Genomic DNA, 23,916 nt, shown 5'->3' on the forward strand with positions numbered 1-23,916 from the left:
CAGCCAGAAAGAATGCTCTCTATGGTGCATCTGTAAAAGTTGGTGAGAGTCATAGCTGACATGCCAAATTTCCTCAGTCTTCTGAGAAAGCCCAGAGAGATTTGCATTTTTCAAGGACACTTTTCCTTTTAAAGGATGGATTAAGGAAGTTTGTTGCAGAAGCAATGATGTACTTTTTAAAAAATATTCAAAATACCCTTTAACACAAGCTTGATTTACAGTTAAGATGCCATGATAATGGAATCAGTTGTCAGACTGTAAATGGGCCAGGAAGGGAAGTCTCCCCCCCCCCCCCCCCCCACCCCACCCCACCCCCCACCAACCGTGTCACTGGGTGATTATAATTCCTGGCCCCAGGACCGAAACTGGAATTCCAGCCAAACTTGGTGAATCACTATCAGGAGCAGAAGCAAGATTTCAGGAAGAAATGCGAAATCATAGAATTCCTAGTGTAGGAGGCCATTCAGCCTGCACCAACAACACTCTCACCCAGATCCTATCCCCATAACCCCACATATTTACCCTTCCAAACCCCACTGACTCTAAGGGGCAATTTAGCATGGCCAATCAACCTAACCCTCACACCTTTGCAGTGTAGGAGGAAACTGGAGCACCCGGAGGAAACACACAGACACGGAATGTGCAAACTCCACACATAATGATCCAAGCTGGGAATTGAACCCGGGTCCCCTGGCACTATGAGGCAGCAGTGCTAACCATTGTGCCACCGTGCTGTGCTAGATAAATTTATTTTTTGTGTCACAAGTAGGCTTACATTGACAATGCAATGAAGTTACTGTGAAAATCCCCTAGTCGCCACACGCCGGTACCTGTTTGGGTACACTGAGGAAGAATTTAGCCTGGCCAATGTACCTAATGAGCATATCTTTCAGACTGTGGGAGGAAACTGGAGCAGCCGGAGGAAACCCACACAGACCCGGGGAGAACATGCAAACTCCACACAGTGGCCCAAGGCAGGAATCGAACCTGTGTCCCTGGCGCTGTGACGCAGCAGTGTTAACTACTGTGCCAGCATAGCTGGCAGCAGCTGTACAGAGAGAAATTCACCATAAACTGATCAGTGACCTGCTTTCGCTTTATCTGACCATATCCCACACTTCATCCAAAGTTGTTAAGACTGCTCTGACAGTTAGACAGGATGTCACCAGCCTCGCTATCTTTAAAAGTAACGGCGTAGAGAATTAAGCAAAGGTAGGTGTTGTAATCAAAATCTAACGTCTTCGACTGGCTAGAGATACGTCCGTACACATTCTGCTTTTTTTTTTCTTCCAGCAAGCAATGTAAACTAGTGCTTTCTGAATTCATAAATATGGTGGAGAATTGCTCAACATCAAAATAGGACTCAGCTTTGTAGTAGTTTTATTACCATAAAAAGTGAAAACGAGTGTACAATTATTTTTATTTTCTGCAATTTCCTGGTATTTTCTGTGAAAATTTGTTTGAAAAAGTTAATATAATCTATTTCAAGTAACACGTATTAAACACACGGGGAGTCGCCGGGATTTGCTTCTCCGGTCGAAGAGATACGGACACGGCTGTGGAATGTACCGAAAGAGAACAAACAAATCAAAAGGGATTCCAATCTGGTATGATTTTAAACCCCCTTCTTTCTCCCTCTAAAACTTTTTTTTTGGAAGAAGTCACGAAGAGCCCATGTTGCGTGGCTTCAATTACAACTCTGCTCTCTCCAGCAGATTTTGCCGTCTTCTAAACGTACCGCTCCACTGGCCACCAGATGGAGAGCAGCAGGGTAAGCAACATGCTCAGCTTCTTTCACCCTTTCCGAAAGGGTCTCTTCAGAATCCCCCACCAGCACTGGTACAACCTTCTGTACGATAATTGCCCCAGCATCAATCTCTTCCTGAAATGGCCAAAAGAATAACAGAAAAATTAGAAGGAAAAGTTGGACAATATCACCTAATCTTCCATTAACCATGTATTAAAGCAGACTCATGCCGAGGGTAGCTTACTATTGCACTTAGTGCCACCACTGGGAGAGATCTTAATTCGTTTTAGTCAACGTTTGGTTTTCAATTTCTCTCGTGCGTAAGACCAACCAGGTCTCATTTGTTTTGCATCCTCCTGGATCTAGAGGGTTCACCTAGGGTCCCTTTCTAGCTGGTTTGAAGATGTACACACGAATGTGTAGAGGCATTCAAGGGTAAACAAGACAAGTCCAAAAAAGAGAGAAACAGAAGTGGTTGTCAAAGGGTTCGATAGGATATAGACATAGGGATGTTTCCACTTGTGAAAATTAAAGGTCATAAAAGGTAAATTGTTTACCAGCCACTGAAATAGGGAATTCAGGAGAAAGGGCTTTACTCAGAGTGGAAAGAATGTGGAGGTCACCAGCATGAGGCCACATGAATGGATGCATTTAAGGGGAAGCCAGATAAACCAGATTTGGCACAGTGGCACATTGGTTAACATTGCTGCCTCACAGCACCAGGGACCTGGGTTCGATTCCTGGCTTGGGTCACTGTCTGTGCGGAGTCTGCACGTTCTCCCCGTGTCTGCGTGGGTTTCCTCTGGGTGCTCCGGTTTCCTCGTACAGTCCAAAAAATGTGCTGGTTAGGTGCTGTGGCCATGCTAAATTGTCCCTCAGTGTATCTGAACAGCACCAGAGTGTGGCGACTAGAGGATTTTCACAGTAACTCTGCGGTTACACTTTAAAAGTGCTTAATGGGCTACAAGGCACCTTGGGATGTCCTTTGAAAATGCAAGGTGCTAGATAAATGCAAGTCTTTCTTTCTTGCTATACTTTTACCGATAGCTGGGGAAGGTAGATGAGTGCAAAATCACCAGGAATAAATATCCAATTGATCATGTCCTGCCCTGGAACATTGACATTCAGGACACAGGATCAGTGGCCGATGCTAATGTGACTAATCTTCCACATCAAAGTTCAAACCTCAACTGAAGAAAGCACTGTGGCACTGAGGAATTTAAGAAAATTGGAGGGAGAGAGAGAATTGGAATGTGTGAGAAACAAGAAACTGAAAACTAATGGGGGAATACTTACAGCTACAAAATGCACAGAGCAGCCAGTAACCCGTACTCCAGCCTGCAGCACCTGTTTGTGGGCATTAACCCCTTTGAAAGAAGGCAGCAGCGATGGATGAATATTCAATAGTTTACCTAGAAGACAGTTTACAATTAGAGAACGCAGAATTAATTCGGGTTAAAAAAAAAGCTGTGACTTGCTGCTCTTACAGCTGGACTGAATGTACTGAATAGCATGCCGTTTCCTGCCAATACAAGATGGCCGATATATAGCTGGGCACGCACACTTGTCCATGCATGCGCAGAAAACCAATCATGTCATTTATAGGAAACAGTGCTGGATATAAGGTCATACAGGGCAGAAAAGGCCCTTCGGCCCATCGAGTCTGTGTCAACAATATTTACCACTAAAGGCTCGCTAATCCTAATTTCCTGCACTAGTTGATTTGATTTATTATTGTCACATGTATTGGTATACAGCGAACAGTATTGTTTCTTGTGCGCTATACAGACAGAGCATACATATCCCATATCCTTGAATGTTACGATATTTCAAGTGCTCATCCAAATATTTTTCAGGGTTGTAAGGTTTCCGGCCCCCACTACCTTCCCAGGCAGTGCATTCCAGATTCTCAAAATCCCCTGAGTGAAAAGGTTTTTTTCTCAAATCCCCTCTGAATCTCCTCACCCCAAAACTAAGCCCCCTCGTGATTGACTCCTCAACCACGGGGAACAGCTGCTCCCTACTCACCCTGTCCATACCCCTAACCTTTGGATTTTTAAATCACTGTCTGATAAACAAAAGTAATGATGTCTCAGAAACAGGACAACTGCGCGCACAGGGTGTTGGCAGCAAAAGTTTTTTAAAAAGGATGATTTAATCGGGTGAAAACATGCACCCAAAACCAATATTCGCTCCTTATCTTCATCAGTCTTTAATAAGGGATAATTGTACATAATTTTTGCAGCTCTTGTCACCATGCTATTGAAAACAGTGACAGCTCCAGTGGATCTACTGATTTTAAGTGCAACAGAGAGTGACTTGGTGGCAGGAGATGATTCACTGGAGTGCACTCAGTAAGAATGGTCTCACGACTAAGGTCACGACAGTTGGACAACTAAAATAGCAAATCTGATGTTGTGTAAACATTGATATTTCTTTGTGCTCAGTACTCAGATTCAAAGCATGCCAGAAACAAATTTTTACTCCAGGAGTAGGGCTACTAACAAGCTGTTCCGAGCAACTGTGAGGAGGGAATACTGATATTTACCGTTCCATTTCTTGACAAAGGGACCAGAGAGGATTCTCATAAATCCCGCTAGGCAGACCAACTCAACAGCGAATTCTTGAAGCACCTGATCAACAGTGCTGTCAAACTCAGAGCGACTTCCATATAATTTATGGTCAATGACCTACAGATTTTCAAATGTAAAAGGACTCAATCAGGCACAGTACATGAATGATGAAAGAAATTGGTTGAATCGCAAAATCGTTACAGTGCAGAAAGAACAGTACAGCACAGGAAACAGGCCCTGCGGCCCTCCAAGCCTGTGCCGCTCCTTGGTCCAACTAGACCAATCGTTTGTATCCCTCCATTCCCAGGCTGCTCATGTGACTATCCAGGTAAGTCTTAAACGATGTCAGCGTGCCTGCCTCCACCACCCTACTTGGCAGCGCATTCCAGGCCCCCACCACCCTCTGTGTAAAAAACGTCCCTCTGATATCTGAGTTATACTTCGCCCCTCTCACCTTGAGCCCGTGACCCCTCGTGATCGTCACCTCCGACCTGGGAAAAAGCTTCCCACTGTTCACCCTATCTATACCCTTCATAATCTTGTACACCTCTATTAGATCTCCCCTCATTCTCCATCTTTCCAAGGAGAACAACCCCAGTCTACCCAATCTCTCCTCATAGCTAAGACCCTCCATACCAGGCAACATCCTGGTAAACCTTCTCTGCACTCTCTCTAACGCCTCCACGTCCTTCTGGTAGTGCGGCGACCAGAACTGGACGCAGTACTCCAAATGTGGCCTAACCAGCGTTCTATACAGCTGCATCATCAGACTCCAGCTTTTATACTCTATACCCCGTCCTATAAAGGCAAGCATACCATATGCCTTCTTCACCACCTTCTCCACCTGTGTTGCCACCTTCAAGGATTTGTGGACTTGCACACCTAGGTCCCTCTGTGTTTCTATATTCCTGATGACTCTGCCATTTATAGTATAACTCCTCCCTACATTATTTCTTCCAAAATGCATCACTTCGCATTTATCCGGATTAAATTCCATCTGCCACCTCTCCGCCCAGTTTTCCAGCCTATTTATATCCTGCTGTATTGCCCGACAATGCTCTTCGCTATCCGCAAGTCCAGCCATCTTCGTGTCATCCGCAAACTTGCTGATTACACCAGTTACACCTTCTTCCAAATCATTTATATCTCACAAATAGCAGAGGTCCCAGTACAGAGCCCTGCGGAACACCACTGGTCACAGCTCTCCAGCCGGAAAAAGACCCTTCGACCACTACCCTCTGTCTCCTATGGCCAAGCCAGTTCTCCACCCATCTAGCCACTTCTCCTTGTATCCCATGAGCCTTAACCTTCGGCCCCTCATGTGTACACGGGCTCTCCAAATGAGCATTTCACCTAGTGTCATCCTCTCTTCTCCGTGTAACTCTGCAGATCATTTCTTTCAATTTCCTCTTGAACCTGCCTCCGCCAGAATCTCAGGCAGTGCATTCCACACCCGAGCCAGTCGCCGTGCGGAAAAAGTTTTCCCTTGTATCGCTTTTGCTTTTTTGCCAATTGCTTTAATTCTGTGCCCTCTGGTTCTCAGTCCTTTCTGATCTTGGCGGGGTCAGTTTCCCCCTGTCTACTCTGTCCCGGCAACCTCAGGATTTTCAAGATTTGTATCAAATTTCCTCATGGCCTTCTTTTCCCCAACTTCTCCAATCTATCTTAAAAAAAAAAGACAGCTTAAAAAATAATTTTTGCAACAAGTTAGGTTGATTGGCCATGCTAATTAGTCCAAAGATGTGCAGGTTAGGTTGATTGGCTATGTAAAATTACCACTTAGTGTCCTGGGATGTGTATGTTAGAGGGATTAACAGGGTAAATACATGGGGTTTTAGGGATAGGGCCTGGGTGGGATTGTTGTCGGTGCAGGCTCGATGGGCCAAATGGCCTCCTACTGCATTGTAGGGTTTCTAAGCTTTCCTCCTGAAGTCAAACATGACGACAGAACTATGCATCAGCCGGCTATAAGCCATGGGGGCATTTCTCCCAAAAAAGCTGAACTGGCGAGAGAACTGGTCTGGATCACAACTGTTTTTTCAGAGCAACTTCAGACCAGAATCTCCGCACTCTGCAGACATCAAAATCGTGAATCTCATTAAAAAGTACGCAGACAGGGCCTATTCACTCCAGAACACTGCGCATGCGCAGTGGCCCCGATCTATCAGTCTCCCCGTTTACTGGCGAACTCGATCGGTGGCCAGCCCGGGACCCCCGCAGTGCTGCCCCTCCAGCTCCCCCCTCACGGCCCGATTGCGGCCCCTATGACAATTCCTGGACCAGCCCTGAACCCCACCACCACCAACCCCTCCCCCCGGTCCCAGAGTGTCCCGATGTCCAGCAACCCCCCCCCCCCCACCCAACCCCCCTCCAGCAGTGTCGATCCCTCACCCCACCACAGCAGACCAACCCCCCTCTCCCTCCTGGAGCCAGAACCCCCCCGACGGGAGGCAGATCCCCCACCCCCGGCAGAGCCCTCCTCACCCCCCCCCCCTCAATCGCTGGCCTTTCTCCAGCCCAGGCCGATCCTAATGCAGAGTGGCAGCAGGACCCCCCCACCCCCTCCGATCAACCTGGGCCCCACCCACAATAGGTCCCCCCCATGGCATTGCCCGATGGGAAGTGCCAAGGTGCCCCTCAGCATAGGCACTTTTCCCCTTGGGCAGTGCCAGGGGCACAGGCTAGCACTGCCAGGGTGCCCATGTACCACCCTCCCCCGCCCAACCCACTGGGGGTCTCTATTGCCCCCCCATTCCTCCCCCTTCACTCCGGCAGGGTCTCTCGCTAGTTCCCCGAATGTGGGGAGCTACTCTAAACCCCGCCAGGGTTAAGTACTCCTGGCGGGATGGGAGATACTATCGGGCCCTGCAAGTTCCATGCTGGGCCCGTTAATGACATTTAAAATAGATTAAAAATACATTTAAAACCTTAGCTTATGAAGACTATGTGGATTGGGTGTTGGGTCTGTTTTGTGGGGATGAGTGTGGAGGTCCCTTGGGCTGGTCACTGGACACGATGGGCTCAATGGCCTCCTTCTGCGCTGTAATCATTCTATCATAGTACCTCCAAGTCTCTCAATGCTGATAAATGCTGGGGCGGCACAGTGGTTAGCACTGCTGCCTCACAGCGCCAGGGACCAAAGTTCAATTCCCAGTTTGGGTCATTGTCTGTGTGGAGTCTGCACATTCTCCCTGTGTCTGCGTGGGTTTCCTCCAGGTGCTCCAGTTTCCTCCCACAGTCTGAAAGACGTGCAGGTTAGGTGCATTGGCCATGCTAAATTCTCCCTCAGTGTACCCGAACAGGTGCCGGAGTGTGGCGACTTGGGGATTTTCACAGTAACTTCACAAGCCCACTTGTGACACTAATAAATAAACTTTAATTTCAAGCATTTACTGTGATTTTTGCAGTACATAAATATTTTAGACTTTGCGTCGCATTCTACAATTCGTTTCGGGTATATGTAGCCCTGTGATTTTCTTCCTTCTTAGATGGAACGGGGACAGGGAAGAGACGAGAGAAAATACAAAAATACCAAGACCCATTTCCCTGGACCTCTAATGAGTGGCATCGCTGAAATGTGGAACCAACACATCGTAAAATCAGCAAAATCACTGTAAATTTTACATTGATCTCTTTAGCTTCAATGTTGCAACAACCTAAAGATAAACCCCCAGGACCAACTTAAAACCTCCAAACAAGTGTTGTTCTTCAAATGTTAATATGCGTACAAAAGTGTAATCTGGGTTTAGTGGATTTCTAGCATTTAAATGCTGGAACTACTGGGAACACATTAAACAATACTTTGTTATGGGCCTTCACCTTTTCTTGCACCCTGGGTTTACTCACATGCGACTTTTTAATTAGTATTTGGTCAGCTCGCCAGTAGCTACAGTGCTCTCACCCTTGTTGGAATGCCAGCTCGGGTTGCCTTCTTCAGCCCCTCCACGCCAGTTTTGTTGGAGATGACAATTGCTATTTCTACACAACTGGCAGGATCCTTTGTGTGTTCTATAATGGCCTGAAGGTTTGTCCCTTAAAAAGAAAAGAAAAGGAGATTTACAAAAAAGTAAACAAGTAGCAACATGTCTTCAGAGAAACATAGCATCCTATTTCTAGAAAATGCCTGGTGACCAGTGGGTAAGATCTGGGCTACTCGCGATCTGAAGAAATAGCAACAGATGAGAAAGCAGATTCCAAACCTCTGTAGACTGTGAGAGATCCAACCCAAAACCATGCAAGTGTATCAACGTCAAATTCAAAACCACTCAACGATCCATTTTGGACTGTGATCCCATGTTCTGGAGATCCACACAACTCCTTCTCTCTGCTCCATGAGGGCTTTCAGAGCACAGAAGAGGAGAGTTTTTAAAAAAACTATTGACAATGTAAAAGCAGCATCACGTTGGGGAAATGTATCCAAACTTCTGCCTCAATAAACAGCCATAGCAGATGCCAGATTGAAGAGGTGTGGTTTTGGCTGGCGCTGGAGAAAAACTAAGCAGCCCAAAAACCTTTCTTTCAGCTTACCCAGGGGTCAACTGGGTAAAACGTTCGTCCATCGATGCAGCTATCTCTGCCCAACATGGGAGGAAACCCACCTGTTCCTGAGATGAGGACACCCACTCTCATTTTCCGAGACTGCGCACAATCCTGTGGTAAACCATCACCAGTTGCATATTGATCAGATTGCTGGTTTAAATGTAGTGTCTTCATGAGATTTTTAATCACAACCTTTTCAGTGCCTAAAAGTCAACGGGAAAAAAAAGTGTGAAATACTTTAAAATAGCCTCAGTTGGTGGGGTTTGATTGTGAACTGCACATAATGCCTTCTGGTAACAAAGCTTTTAAAGTTAAAGTTTATTTATTAGTCACAAGTAGGCTTACATTCACACTGCAATGAAGGTACTGTGAAAATCCCCTAGTCGCCACACTCCTGTGCCTGTTCGGGTACACTGAGGAAGAATTTAACATGGCCAATGTACCTAATCAGCATGCCTTTCAGGCTGTGGGAGGAAACCGGAGCACCCGGAGGAAACCCACGCAGACACAGGGAGAAAGTGCAAACTCCACACAGTCACCCAAGCCAGGAATCAAACCCAGGCCCCTGGCGCTGTGAGGCAGCAGTGCTAACCACTGTGCCACCCCAGGAGGGAGACATCAGCTCAAAGTATTTTCTAGCATTATGGTTAAAGGTCAAAAGGGTAGCTAATTCTGAGTTGCATTTTTCATTCTAATAGAAAATAGTAGGCCAGAATTTCTTTTCCGTTGAATAATGTTCCTCAAAAGGGAGGGGTTTTCTCTTCTTCCTCCCTCATCATTCCAGCAGCTAGAAAAATGGACGAAGAATATCACGAGAACAAAAAAGGGTACTGCATGAAAAATCTTCTCCTAAACTAATTTTAACCAGCAATTCAATACAGTTAAAAAAGATAAGACATCAACAGTAAATGCAAAGCTATGCTTTCTCCTCCTTCCCAATTTCTTCCCCAATTCTCCTGAAGGCATCTACGTCTTGCTGTGTGCACCGGTTTGGTGGGACAATGATAGACTCGCAGTGAACTTGCGTACTAACCATCAGCAAATATGGAGCGACACACAATCCTGTCTCACCTGACATTCACAATCATATTTGCCAGCAGGAATCACTGGACAGTCTTCAGAAGCAGAGTCACTGGCTGATTAATCTCCCTCCTATCCCAGACGCACAGAGACCATAATTGAAACTTAGTAGGAGTTAGACAGCCAGCTGCCCAACCAGCTGAGCTTACAGGAAGTGATCAAGAGCCAGAACTTGGTCTCCTTACCTCAACCATCAAATTCAACTCCCAAGAATTCCTATCCAACTCCCCTTGATGCCCACTTCTACCAGAATGAGACGCTTTAATTTAGAACAGGCAAGAGGTCAACTGAGAGACTTTTGTAGTTTCAGTGCCTCAGACCGATATCATGTGGTGCATTCAGCCACTTCACCATCTGAACAGCTTGATAATTTCCAAATGTTAAACTTCCAACTGCTAAACTCCACCTACTATGGTGCACTGTGAATTCAGTTTAAAAAAACACTCCAACAATTGGCAAAAAATATTAGTAATGCTCAGCAGGTCAGCCTTCTGGATTCAACATAAGACTTCAATAATTTCTTATTGCAATCACTGACTCCACTTTTCCAGCTAACAGATGATGTTTCTGCTGTTGCTATTTACACCTACTCTAGACACTTCTTTGTCTGTACCATCACCGTTTGCCATTTAATCATTCCTGTCTTTGACACTTATCCGTCTTTATTTCTTTCCTTCTTCCCCTCTTTCACTGCGATATTTGCTTAAAACCTGACAAATGAGGGATCTTCTATCAAAACAAACTTTATTCATAATGCAGTTTAATTATATTTCTAACAAAGAAAACAGCTTAACTATAAACAGTTGAACAATATTTAAAAATTTATGGAAACATCTTCATTTTCTAACTTATCACTGTTTCAGTTCCAAACAGGCAACATTCTCTTACAGACTTAAAGTTCCACTTTAAGTATCTCAAAGATTCTCAAACATTAACTACTCTCTCTCTCCAGATGCTGCATGATCTGCCAGGTATTTCAAGATTTTCAGTTCTTCTTTCATATTTCCAGCATCCACAATAGTTCGATTGTTAAGAATTACTGTCACACCTGTAGAAAGTTTTACAATATAACTTGATAATTGGAAATCAGAAGCTCTGATAAACAATATTCTTGACAGTCTTCCCAGTTCCCAAGTATACACAGCTAATGGAAAATACGTAACCTGTTTTATGCGGCACAACTTTTCCAATGGTCCATGCTTCATAATGCCTCTTTACACTTTGCAGCACAGTTTCAGCTCTCTCGTTAGCCACGATCAGCACAGCCCCAAGGCCACAGTTAAAGGTGCGAGCCATCTCCTCTTCAGAAAGGGCACCATGTCTTTGCAACCACGAAAAGATTTCAGGAATCTTCCAACATGATGCATCTTTTAAATGGCAACAGAAGTAGCATTGTAAGTACAGGAGAAGAAGTTGAAGTTCTTCAAAGTTCACAGATTTTGTTACAGATTCCCTTTGTCAATGTCTTATTAATTACAAAGGTATGGTTTAATGGCAATAACAATGGGGTGGGAGGAGTGGTCAGTGGCTGGGGGGAATGGGTAGGGGTCAGAAGTCTGGGAAGGATTGAGGTAGGGGTGAGGGGGATCAGAGGAAGACTGGAAATCATTCACAAAGGAAATCTCAAAAAGAGGAGCTAGTGTGGGATACAAAAAAGTCATTAAGAACGAAGAACAATACAGCACAGGAACAGGCTCTTCAGCCCTCCAAGCCTGCACCGATCACGTTGTCCTATCTAGACCAACCGCTTATGTCCCTCTATTCCCCGTTTGTTCATATGCCTATCAAGATAAATCTTAAATGTGGCTAACGTAACTGCCTCAACCAGCTCACTTGGCAGTGCATTCCAGGCCCCCACCACCCTCTGTGTAAAACAAAACTCCCCCGCACATCTCCACTGTATTATTCCAATACTCCTCTGACGTGTAGGTAGCTCAGAAATCACACCTTACTTTTAATGAATTCTTTTGTGGGATGCGCGTATCACTGGCCATGGCAGAATCTGTTACCATCCTAATTGCTTTTGATAAGATGGTGGTGAGCTGCCTTCTTGAAGCCCAGATTCAGGTACACCTACAGCCCGTCTGGTTCAGGTACACCTACAGCCCGTCTGGTTCAGGTACACCTACAGTCCGTCTGGTTCAGGTACACCTACAGTCCGTCTGGTTCAGGTACACCTACAGTCCGTCTGGTTCAGGTACACCTACAGTCCGTCTGGTTCAGGTACACCTACAGTCCGTCTGGTTCAGGTACACCTACAGTCCGTCTGGTTCAGGTACACCTACTGCGCTGTTACTTTAAGATATTTAAGTGAGATAAAAACATTAGAATGTCCATCAAGATTAGAATCTGAATCCGTACCATCCCTAGAGGAACTCAACATGCTATTAGAGCAAATGGCTTTTCTTCATTACTGGAAAAGATGATTAATTGTTGTAAACTACATCTCTTTCACTATTAATTTTGGCATCACCAGAATAGGGAATGTACATTATGGTGTTAGTGTACTATTGATATATATTATATTTAAGGGGAATGTTTTAAAATTCAGCTTTTTTTCTACAGGCAGTCAGTATGTCTGGAGGAAATGTGACTCAGATGCTAGGAGAGTAGGATACTCATTTTAGTTATGTAGTGTTTACTTAAGAAAGAGCTAACAGATTTTGTATAGATAAAGATTTCCCCTGGAGATTTTGATTAGGTTGATTGACCAGGTCACGTGATAATGTGGTTAATGGGAGGAGCTAGATTAATAGCAGAGAAAAGACAGCTTTCAGTTCTGGCTGGAGTTTGTTTAAAGTCAGAGGTCTGGAAGCTGCTCTGAAACACAAAACCTCTCTGAATGATTCCATATTGTCGACACTCCATATAGCAAGTATATCTGTGGTTGCTAACTGTACTTAAAGTGGAATTGTAAGTCTGGAAGAGAATGTTGCCTATTTGGAACTGAAACAGTGATAAGTTGGAAAATGAAGTTGTTTCCTTCTATTTTTAAATATTGTTCAACTTTTAATAGTTCAGCTGTTTTCTTTGTTAGAAATATAATTAAACAGTGTTGTGAATAAAGCTTGTTTTGATAAAAGATCCTTCATTTGTCAGTGGAATTACTCCTGGAGCGAAGATTCCTATCCTCACATTTATGCCAAAATAGAAAAATTATTGGGGTCTAATCTGACTTCTTGGGGTTTGGGTCCAGGACTTTAATAACATACAAAATTATGAATTAGGAGCAGTAGGCCATTCAGCTCATCAAGCCTGCTCCAACATTCAATAAAATCATGGCTGATCTGACTGTGGCCTCAACTCCACATTCTGCCTAGCCCTGGGAACCTTCAACTCCCTTGTTAGGGGGAGGAAGTAGCGTAATCACATTGTCACTGGACTCATAATTCAGAGACCCAAGGTAATACTCTGGGGACTTGGGTTCAAAACCCACATTAGCAGATGGTGAAATTATAATTCAATATAAATTTCTGGAATTAAAAGACCATTAAACCATTGTCAACTGTCGTAAAAAACCTATTGGGTCACTAAAGCACTTTAGGGAAGGAAATGTGCCGTCTGTCCCTGGTCTGGTCTACATGTGACTGCAGATCCACAGCAACGTGTTTGACTCTTAACTGTTCTCTGAGCCATACAGAGTTCAAGGGGCAATTAGGGATGGGCAATAAATGCTGGCCCAGCCAGCGACACCCACATCCCATGAATGATTTTAAAAATAGTCAAGAACCGACCTACCTCTGCCTTAAAAATACTCACTGCTTTCACCGCTCTCTCAGGAAGATAATTCCAAAGATTCATAACTCTTTTCTCATTTCTGTCATAAATATTTAAATAATATGCTTCTTTTCTATTCTTCCTGCCAAAATGGACAAGTTCACATTTTTCTACATTATACTCCATCTGCCAAATTTCTGCCCACTCATTATGTCCTTTTGCAGATTCCCAAATCCTCTTCACAACTTACTTCCCTACCTATTTTTGTGTCAATTATACATTTGGTCCCTTCATCCAACTCACTGATATAAATTATAAACAGCTGTGGCCCCAGCACCATCCCTGTGGCACATCAGTTGTTCTATTTTGCCAACCACAAAAAGACCCATTTATGCCTACTCTAATGCCTTTTTGTTACTCTATCCATGCTAATATGTTACCCCCTGCACCATGAGCTCCTATTGTCTGTAGTAACCTTTGGTGTGGCCCCTTGTCAAGTGCCTTCTGAAAACTAAGTACAGTGCATCCACAGATTTCCCTACATCCACATTTCTTTTTACTTCCTCAAAGAACTCCAACAAAACAGTTAAAATGTATTTCATTGGAAGGAAAGGTTATTCAAAGGACATGCAAACATGAAAGTTAAGAGAATCGGAACTGAAAAAAAGTGCTGTCGTGGCTAATGAAAAAGGCACAGTAATTGACGGGCTAAACAAACTCTTTCTACTATGCAGCATATGAAGCAAGCTCTCACCTAATGTAACACCAAGCTTTTCAGGAAGAACTCTGGGAATGTTTTCTAGCAGTCCACCTCCAGTGATGTGAGCATAGGCCTTCACATATCCCTGGTGCAGAATTGGCAGCAAAGCCTTAGCGTAAATTCTAGTTGGCTCCAGCAGCACCTCTCCTGCAAAGAAGTTATAAGATCTTTACTAACTAAATTCCATTGTCAAATGCCCTAAAGGAGCCAAGTCACCTGCACTTTTATTTTCTCGCACAGAAGAACTGGCTATAAAACTCAGATTTTGAACATCAGGAGCATTCCATTGCTCACCAATTCTGAATGGCTTAAAACCTTGTTAACGCAAGGTTATTTTACATTCTAAAAGAGACAGCCCAAAGAATTCTGATATTAGAGAATAAGGAAATAATCTGCAGCTGGTATGTGTTGGGGCAGCACAGTGGCTCACACTGCTGCCTCACAGCACCAGAGACCAGGTTCAATTCCCGGCTCCGGGTCACTGTGGGGAGTTTGCACATTCTCCCCATGTCTGTGGGGTTTCCTCCGGGTGCTGCGGTTTCCTCCCACAGTCCAAAGATGTGTGGGTTAGGTGGATTGGCTATGCTAAATTGCCTCCTAGTGTCAAGGGGACTAGCTAGGGTAAATGCGTGGGTTATGGGGATAGGGCCTGGGTGGGATTGTGGTCAATGCAGACTCAATGGGCCGAATAGCCTCCTTCTGCACTGTAGGGGTTCTATGGTGTCAAGAGAAATTGTAACAATTCTTCATACAAGTTTTTTAAAAATTTGATATTCCAAGTTCAACAGACAAGAACACAAAAAAATAGGAACTGGAGTAGGCCACTTGGCCCCTCAAGTGTACTTTGTCATTCAATATGATCATTGCCAATCCCTGAATACAATTTCACTTTCCTACCCAATCCCATATCCTTCGATTGACCTGGAGACTTAGTCTATCCAAGCCTCAAGTATACACATTGACCGAGCATCCACCACCCCCGAGAAATTTCAAGCCCACACCCTTTAAGAAACTTGATGCACAAATGGAAGTCCAAGTGTGGATACACTGGGATACTGTCCACTGAATGTGTTGCTTAATTTTTGGATGCAGTCATCGCCCAATTAGTGACTTCTTCAGGGGTTACAGCTATGCACTGACCTCAATTTTCTGCTTACTTCTAGATGGCAATATTTATTTACCTTTCAATAAGGGGAACATCCAGTGTGGGAGAACCGCAGGGCACGGCTAAAAGCTCACACGGGGCAACACAGACCCGAGGCCCATATAATGAGATTCTCCGATGTAAAAAAAAATCAGTTCAGGTTCAAGATGCTACTATCTTGTAACGAAGGCCTCATCATCCACATTTTGTTTTGAATCTTACCGAGCGTCTGTGCACCATAGCTGGACGGCGCTGGCGAGGAGCACTGTATAGAGGACTTCTCCAAAATAGTTCGGACAAGGCTAAAGCCGTTACTATGGAGACCAGACGAAGCAACACCAATGATGGCGTCACCTGCGGTGATGTGCTCCAGCTGTGGGAGCATCTGGTCACGTTCCACCGCTCCCACTGCAAATCCAGCCAAATCGTACTGTCCCGGGGAATACATGCCTGGCATTTCAGCAGTCTCTCCCCCTATAAGAAAACGAATAAGTAGATAAGTAGGGCGGCACGGTAGCACAGTGGTTAGCACTGCTGCTTCACAGCTCCAGGGACCCGGGTTCGATTCCCAGCTTGGGTCACTGTCTGTGTGGAGTTTGCACATTCTCCTCGTGTCTGCATGGGTTTCCTCTGGGTGCTCCGGTTTCCTCCCACAGTCTAAAGATGTGCGAGTTAGGTTGATTGGCCATACTAAAAATTGCCCCTTAGAGTCCTGAGATGCGTAGGTTAGAGGGATTAGCAGGTAAATATGTAGGGATATGGGGGTGGGGCCTGGGTGGGATTGTGGTCAGTGCAGACTCGATGGGCCAAATGGCCTTTCTGCACTGTAGGGTTTCTATGATTCTTTGAGAGAGGCACACCTAAAATGGTCATAATAACGGTAAGAGAACTCAGCAACTCTGCACAGGAATGAAATACCAGTCTGCTAAATAGGTTGGACAAGGTGGATGTGGAGAGCATGTTTCCAGTTGCGGGAGAATCAAACCCTCGGAGCCATTTACACAAAGATAGTTACTAATAAATGCAATAGGGAAATGAGAGAAAATTGTGTTTACTCAGAAGCTGGTTCAGTTGTGGAATTTACTATCACAGAAAGTGGTCGAGGCAAATAATGGCACAGTGGTTAAGCACTGCTGCCTCACAACGCCAGTGACCTGGGTTCGATTGTTTGCACATTCTCCCCATGTCTGTGTGGGTTTCCTCTGGGTGCTCCGGTTTCCTCCCACAGTCAGAAAGATGTGCTGGTTAGGGTGCATTGGCCATGCTAAATTCTCCCTCAGTGTACTGGAACAGGTGCCGGAGTGTGGCGACTAGGGGATTTTCGCAGTAACTCCATTACAGTGTTAATGTAAGCCTACTTGTGACACTAATAAGTGAAACTTTAAATAGCTTCACTGGTTTCAAAAGGAAACAACAGCTAAACAAGAGAAAAACAACGGCAGGAGACTGGAAAATGGAGTACAAACACCAGCAGAGTTAGTCAGTCAGGCTGAAAGGACACGTATTCTATTTAATACATTCCAGGGAGCTTCACAGGAACATTATCAAACACTGAGCTACACAAGGTGACATTAGATTAGGTGACAAAAAGCCTGATTAAGCAGCTAGGCTTTAAGGTAAGTCCTGAGGAGAAGAGGGATAGACAGATGGAGGGGTTTAGGGAGAGTTCAATTCTTCCCATCACCCACAGCCGATTTTGTCCCTCTCAGCCGGAATAGTGATATGCTCCGATTGCATAACGAGGTTTTCACTGGGAAGACTGGTACCTGTGGAATGGCACCACCCTCGCCCCCTCAAAAAAAACCCACTTTGCATCAAAAATGTAGCACATGACGGAAAAAAGTGACTAAGGAAGGGTCCACCAGCTCTAATCTAATCTCCCTTGTCCTTTCTCAGAAACCTGGAGTCAATTTGCACACTGTAAGGTCCCACAGTGATGAGCTAGATCGCCAGTTCAGCTGTTTTATTGAGGGATGAATGTAGGCCAGGAAGTCCTCCATTGATCTTCAGTAGAGTCATGGGATCTTTTATGTCCATGTGAAAGGGTAGGCAGAATCTGATTTAACACTGCCTGGAAGTGCGCCAATTCCTCAGGACTGCAGTGAGATGTCAGCCCAGATCATGTGTTCAAAAGACTCTGAAGAGGTGCTTGAACCCACAACCTTCTTAGGCCTGAGGTAACTCAACCGTCCACTGAACAAAGACTGCCAGTTTGTCATTTCACAATTATGTTACGACCATTGACCCCTAAATATACCCTGACAATCAAGATTACTTAACCAAACCAGATCTTAATACTTGAGCTTCCTTCATTGGAATCGTAACGCATCGACTTCGAAAATAGTTCTGAGTGTATGTTTATTTCAGGCAGCGTCATTGGAAACAGTATTCGTGCCACAGTATTGGTGCCTTACCTAACAGCGCACATCCAGCCATTCTACAAGCCTCTGCAATACCGGCAATCACAGTGTGTGCCACACCCACATCCAGTTTACCACAGGAAAAGTAGTCGAGAAAGAAAAGTGGCTCGGCCCCTTGAGCCAGAATATCGTTTACGCACATCGCCACCAAGTCTTGACCCAAAGTATCATGTTTATTGCACATCTGGGCAATCTATCCACAGTCAAAAAAGGGTTAGAATAGAAAGGGGATGCAAAGGAAAAAGATTAATAACACTATAGTATGTATGCGTGTCACAATTTTATTCCAATTGTGGTTAAAATACACGTAAATGACACCTTAAGTTTGGTTCCAACTCCATCAGTTCCAGAGACTAGGATTGGGTTAGTATATCCAGCTGCCTTTAGGTCAAAAGTGCCTGCAAATCCTCCAAGGTCAGCATTACAGCCTGGGAATTAAAGAAAAAACGATTTCTTAGAATCAGAGAGATTGTGGAGGAGGAGACCATTTAGCCCACTATGCCCGTGCAGAGCTAATTCCACATTCAATTTTGTTTTGTCAGGGTAATTATGGGCAGTGGCACAGTGGTTAGCACTGCTGCCTCACAGCGCCAGGGACCTGGAGTCGATTCCTGCTTTGGGTCACTGTCTGTGCGGAGTATGCACATTCTCCTCGTGTCAGCGTGGGTTTCCTCCGGGTGCTCCGGTTTCCTCCCACAGTCCGAAAGACGTGCTGGTTAGGTGCATTGGCCATACTAAATTCTCCCTCAGTGTACCCGAACAGGAGCCAGAGTATAGCGATTAGGGGATTTTCACAGTAACTTCATTGCAGTGTTAATGCAAGCCTACTTGTGACACTAATAATAACAAATAATTAATTGTACTCATCTAATTCCATTTTAAATCCTCAGCTTCAATTTATTATTTATTTAGCAAATGCAATGTTCTTAAGCCAAGCAGCTCCTTGCAGTCCTGCTGTGTTGAATGCGGATAGACCTCTGCTGAGTCTGTGGATTGGACACTCTTCTATGATGTGGTGCATTGTTTGCTCTTTCCCACACGTACACCAGGGACTGGCACTAATGCCCCATCTGTGGAGGTTAACCAAGCAGCGGCTGTAGCCAGTCCTGAATCTGTTGAGGGCAGACCACTCTTTCCTGGGAAGGTTGAAACCCAATAGCGATTGGGTTGAGTTTGAGACCAGGTACTTGTTTGTCGTGTCCAATGATTCCCATTAATTTGTCCAGGTGGAACTTGCCCTCTGAAATGGCCATGCAAACCGCTCATTATGTATGGGTGTGCTATAGTGTTCATGTTAATGCAAATGCTGGCCCAGCAATGCCCACACCCCCCTGAACGAATAGCAGAACAAAATACCTGCCTACCTGGTCTGGAGGTAGCTGCTGCAAGTGGCTTAATTGCATGGACCAAAGCATTCCCAGCCGCAATATCAACTCCACTGTCTTTGTAAGTCAGTCCTCTGCAGGGAGGGGGTGGTGAAGAGAAGGATACAAATTCAGCAGACAGAGAAAACCGATTTGTCTTTCTAAAGTACAATCCAAGTTCATCTTAAAAGCTGTTTAAAATCTTAATATCAAGCATTTTTCACTGCAGCTCATCACACGACTGCTGAGCAGGGTGCTCAAGAGCCCTAAATAAGGAAAACTATACAATATTAATCAGCACTCAAAAGAGTCACAGCCTCCTTCCCATGGCCATCTCAATACTTGACCCAGAGTGCATCCTGTCCAATGCACAAGCACGCACCCAGGTTAGTTTGTGCACGGTATAGATGAATGAATTACCCAATAAGGGCATCGATGGAGTTTCAACCAGTATTTTTAATACATCTACTTTAATTTCACAGTAACTTCATTGCAGTGTTAATGTAAGCCTTACTTGTGGCTAACAAATAAACTTTTAATTGCATTAAATAATCTCTTGTTACTCTGAACCTACATCACTGCAGTAAAATATTAGATAAATGCAGCTTTTTTTCTTCTTTCACGGGTTCTGAGGCGTTGTTGGCTAGGCCAGCACTTATTGCCCATCCCTAATTGCCCTAAAAAAGGTGGTGGCAAGGCACCTTCTTGAACCTCTGCAGTCCATGTGGTGCAGGTACAGCCACAGTGCTGGCTGGAAAGGAGTATGTGGAAACTGAGCACAACAGTAGATAGTTTTAAAAATACGTTTGCCCATTTGGCAGAGTGCATTGCCTCCTAACCCCATGCTGAGCTACAGCTCACGTGTGAAGACAAAGTTGATTTGCGTTTAGACACAAACCTGGACTGCTTAATGAATGCAATGGCTCGATGTGCAATGTCCTTTCTGTAAACAGCATCTTGGAACTGAACAATTTCTGTCCCTTTATTGGCTTCTCTCACCGCCCTGACCAGGTCTTTACTGACAGCAGTTACTGTAAGTACTCGACCGCCATTCGTCACAACATTCTTATCCTTCAGTGCAGTTCCTGCATGGAACACTTGTAGACCCATGTCCTTCGCAAGTGACAAACCTGCAAAATAATGTCCTTTTTAGCTCAAAGTAAAATGCCGTTCATCAAGTCGTTCTTGTGCACAAGCTGTAATTATTCCACCCTACCCTCCGGCATCCTCACGTTAAAATGAAGGCTCAACATTTCTCACCTCCATCCCAGTCCTGCCTTCTCCTACAATCTGTAGGCTTTTACCTCTCCTCTTCACAACAGTATCTCTTCTCCTGAAGGCAGTGGCTGTTTACTGAGGTACAAAGAGCACCAGAGGTGCTCCAATATCTGACTCAAATGTCTATTCTTTGGTGTTGCATTCTGGAGACCAAGGGCTGCATTTTACGTGCCCCCGCTGGGGGCATGTTTACATCAGGGGGCACAAAATAGGGTGAGTGCCTACCCACCACTTTCCCATGCACCCCTCAATGGGGGAGGGGTGATAGGTAGATGCCAAAATTGGCAGCCCCCCTCCCATTATATTTGAATAAATAGGGATCAACAAGACAACTGGCCCCAATATCATGCTGCCCAGTCCAAAAAACAGGTGGGGCGGGCAGGTGTAGGCAGGCCACCTTTTGAAAGTGGAAGTGGTGGAAGCGGGGGCATTTATGCATTGCAGGGCAGCCCTCCTAAGATATAGCACTCCCCCCCGCCCCACCCCCACTTCTTCCTACCCACATGTTCTATAACACACACCACTCCAGCCTCCATCATCCCCCTCCTTAAATTGCCCAAATTCCCCCGTGCCCCATTTACTTTGCTCTGGGATCCATGGCCCTCCTTGGATCCCACAGCTTGCAGTCCCGACAGTGCCCACTGGTGTACTTCTGGCACTGCCAGGCCTACCAGCCAACACGATTGAGGTGGGACTGGCTCCACATTGAGGAGCGGAAGTCCCACACTGCCTCAATTCAGCCTTCCCACAGCACATTAAAGTGGGTCAGCTCCACACTGACGATGCCTCTGGAGGGACAATCCATTTGCCCCTTCGTAATTTTCTGCCCCAAGTGTCAGTAAGCTATCCAATTAAGGAATATCACAAGCCTGTCCATTGTAGATATACCACACTTGCAGCAGGGGATAGAAATCTGAGACAACATTGCTCTTCTTAATTCAGGAGCACGGAGCCAGGGTCAGTACACATTCCCAGCTTTCCTCATCTGTATGGCTTTAATTGATCATTGCCTCGACTACAGCACACTGATATTTTGCGGTCACTATCCAAAGGCTTTTACAACAAAGTTCCTTCAACCTCCTCTCCCTCCCACCCCATCCTCTGCTGGCTGGAGTGTTTATCCAGTGGTTGCTAAATCACCACCAAGGCTGCTCCATGAATAACGGCAACTTGAACAGAAGCCCAGTGGACATTTGTGGAACTATATCCCTGATAATAGTCAAAATCTTGACAAAAAGAGGACAGGGATGGGAAGAAGTTTGGGATCACATACTTCAGTTTATGTTGTTCAATCTTTGTGGTGTTGAGCACTACGGGATTGGCTGTGGATTTTTCATTAATAAATAAAAAAATCTACATAACTGAGTTGCTGTTCAGGAAGACAGCATGTACCAGACGGACAATTGGCGGCCTCCAGTGCCATAATAACTGTGACTCTAAATAGCAGAATGTTTAATTTCTGGGTCCGAACACACCCTTCTTAAACATACAAACGTCACAGCAAATTAAATACCCGCAGACCACAAAAAGACAAGTAGTTTTACCCAAGTCTCCCACCCACCCCCTCCCCATATTATTTACAGATATACCTCTGTGATTCACAGCTGATACAAAAGAACTGCAACTTCATTAAAATGGCGAGTAACATCTCACCAGCCTTAATACAGCTTTTCTGTACAGCAGATTCTACCTGTGATCACACGGCCCTTTGGGTAGTTGCCTGGGTATCCACCACTGGCCATGACCACTGTCACAGCTGCGCGGTTTTCCAGCCAGGACGGCATGGCTCGAGAAAGCTTGCCATCCACAGTTGCTTGCACAACTTCATACAAGTCACTGTTTAGTAAGGGAAGAATGACCTGAAACACAGCCAAGGGTCAAAATGAGATTTCTCAGCTTAAAAGGATAAAAGGGAAAAATAATCAATATGAAGACACATTAGGTAATGTAGACTTGTGCTTTACATCAAAGCATGTATCTCAGACAGACTACAGGGCCACAGTCATACTACCTGACATTCTGGATCACCAAAGCGACAATTAAACTCCAACACTTTAGGTCCATCTTGGGTGAGCATCAACCCTGCATACAGTATTCCTGTGGGGAAAGGGAGAACATGTGGTTTGCTTCATACAGCTCTCTCTCATTTCAATGGTATTTCAGTGTCTGATCACCTCATGGACTTCTCTATTGATGGCACAAATGTGAATACTGATTGAAGGATGGAACTGTGTTGCAATATTTGTACACTACATTTGTACAATAAGGGCAAAAGTAAATATCCTGCTATTGAAGTAAGGCCACCTAAAAAATAGTAAAAGGCCTACAGATGTACAGCACACAGGTCCAGTTCCATAATCAATAGATTGCTTTTTCACCCCCCCATTACCTGGAAAAACATCCACGCTATGAAGAGCACCCAGAACTGAAGTCATTAAAATAATTCAAAGTTTAGCAACATACACTCTCATTTTCTCAATTCTCATGAAGGTGTTAGGTTACAGTGCATGCGTCATCACCATCAGTGTCAGCCTTGATCATGAGTGCCATTTGACTACTGCTCAGTCCATTCCTGCGCCCTACTACATCAACTTTCTTGTGGGAGTCACCACAATATTAGGGCGTAGGCATTTTTTGCTGATTTTCTCCTACCTAACTTGGAGTTTAAAAAAAATTAATTTCATGGGATGTGGGCGTCGCTGGTTGGGCCAGCATCTTTTGCCCATCCCTGAGGGGATTTAAGAGTCAACCACATTGCCGTGGATATGGAATCACATGAGCCAGACCAGGTAAGCATGAAAGATTTCCTTCCCTCAAGGGCATTAGTGAACCAGATGGACAATCAACAATGGTTTCATGGTTTTTAATCCCTGATTTTTATTGAATTCAACTTTCACCATCTGCCATGGTGGGAATGAACCTGGGTCCACAGGACATTACTCTAGACAGCGACAATACCACTATGCAACTGCTTGAATCACTGTCTCAGCTGAGATCAGCTAACTCACTCAGCCCAGATGTAAAACGAGCTTGGATCCCTCCGGTTCAACTTTACAAAGGGCTGTGCCTTTACTCACTGTTCTGGTTAGAGCACTTTGTTCACTCTGAAGGTCTGAGGCTCCAACCTACAACATTGGCCTACAAAATAAAGCAACACTCACCAACATAAGGGGTTCCTTCTTGTCTCATGCCATCAACTGTTTTCTGAAGAACGTTTTCCTTGATCATTTGAAGAAGGTTTTTGGAAACCTAAAAAGCCACAACCAAAATATAAAAGAAAATCCAACCCAGGCC

General features: G+C 44.8%; 1 protein-coding gene across 3 annotated transcripts in view; it reads right to left on the bottom strand.

The window, feature by feature from the left end:
• Positions 1-1,358: 1,358 nt before the first annotated feature.
• gart (phosphoribosylglycinamide formyltransferase) overlaps positions 1,359-23,916 on the bottom strand; it is a 58,323-nt gene continuing 35,765 nt past the window's right edge. For all 3 annotated transcript variants that reach the window (XM_078232803.1, XM_078232802.1, XM_078232801.1), the window contains exons 8-22: positions 23,784-23,871; positions 22,634-22,719; positions 22,313-22,481; positions 20,243-20,474; positions 19,345-19,439; positions 18,299-18,408; positions 17,975-18,173; positions 15,783-16,034; positions 14,411-14,563; positions 11,103-11,306; positions 8,919-9,062; positions 8,222-8,352; positions 4,296-4,437; positions 3,044-3,159; positions 1,359-1,882 (exon numbers count right to left, since the gene is read on the bottom strand). In XM_078232803.1, coding sequence (XP_078088929.1) covers positions 1,688-1,882; positions 3,044-3,159; positions 4,296-4,437; positions 8,222-8,352; positions 8,919-9,062; positions 11,103-11,306; positions 14,411-14,563; positions 15,783-16,034; positions 17,975-18,173; positions 18,299-18,408; positions 19,345-19,439; positions 20,243-20,474; positions 22,313-22,481; positions 22,634-22,719; positions 23,784-23,871 — 2,316 coding nt within the window. In that variant the 3' untranslated portion in view covers positions 1,359-1,687. The remainder of the gene's footprint in view (positions 1,883-3,043; positions 3,160-4,295; positions 4,438-8,221; positions 8,353-8,918; positions 9,063-11,102; positions 11,307-14,410; positions 14,564-15,782; positions 16,035-17,974; positions 18,174-18,298; positions 18,409-19,344; positions 19,440-20,242; positions 20,475-22,312; positions 22,482-22,633; positions 22,720-23,783; positions 23,872-23,916) is intronic.

This window comes from Mustelus asterias, chromosome 17 (assembly GCF_964213995.1).
Source record: "Mustelus asterias chromosome 17, sMusAst1.hap1.1, whole genome shotgun sequence".
Lineage (NCBI taxonomy): Eukaryota > Metazoa > Chordata > Chondrichthyes > Carcharhiniformes > Triakidae > Mustelus > Mustelus asterias.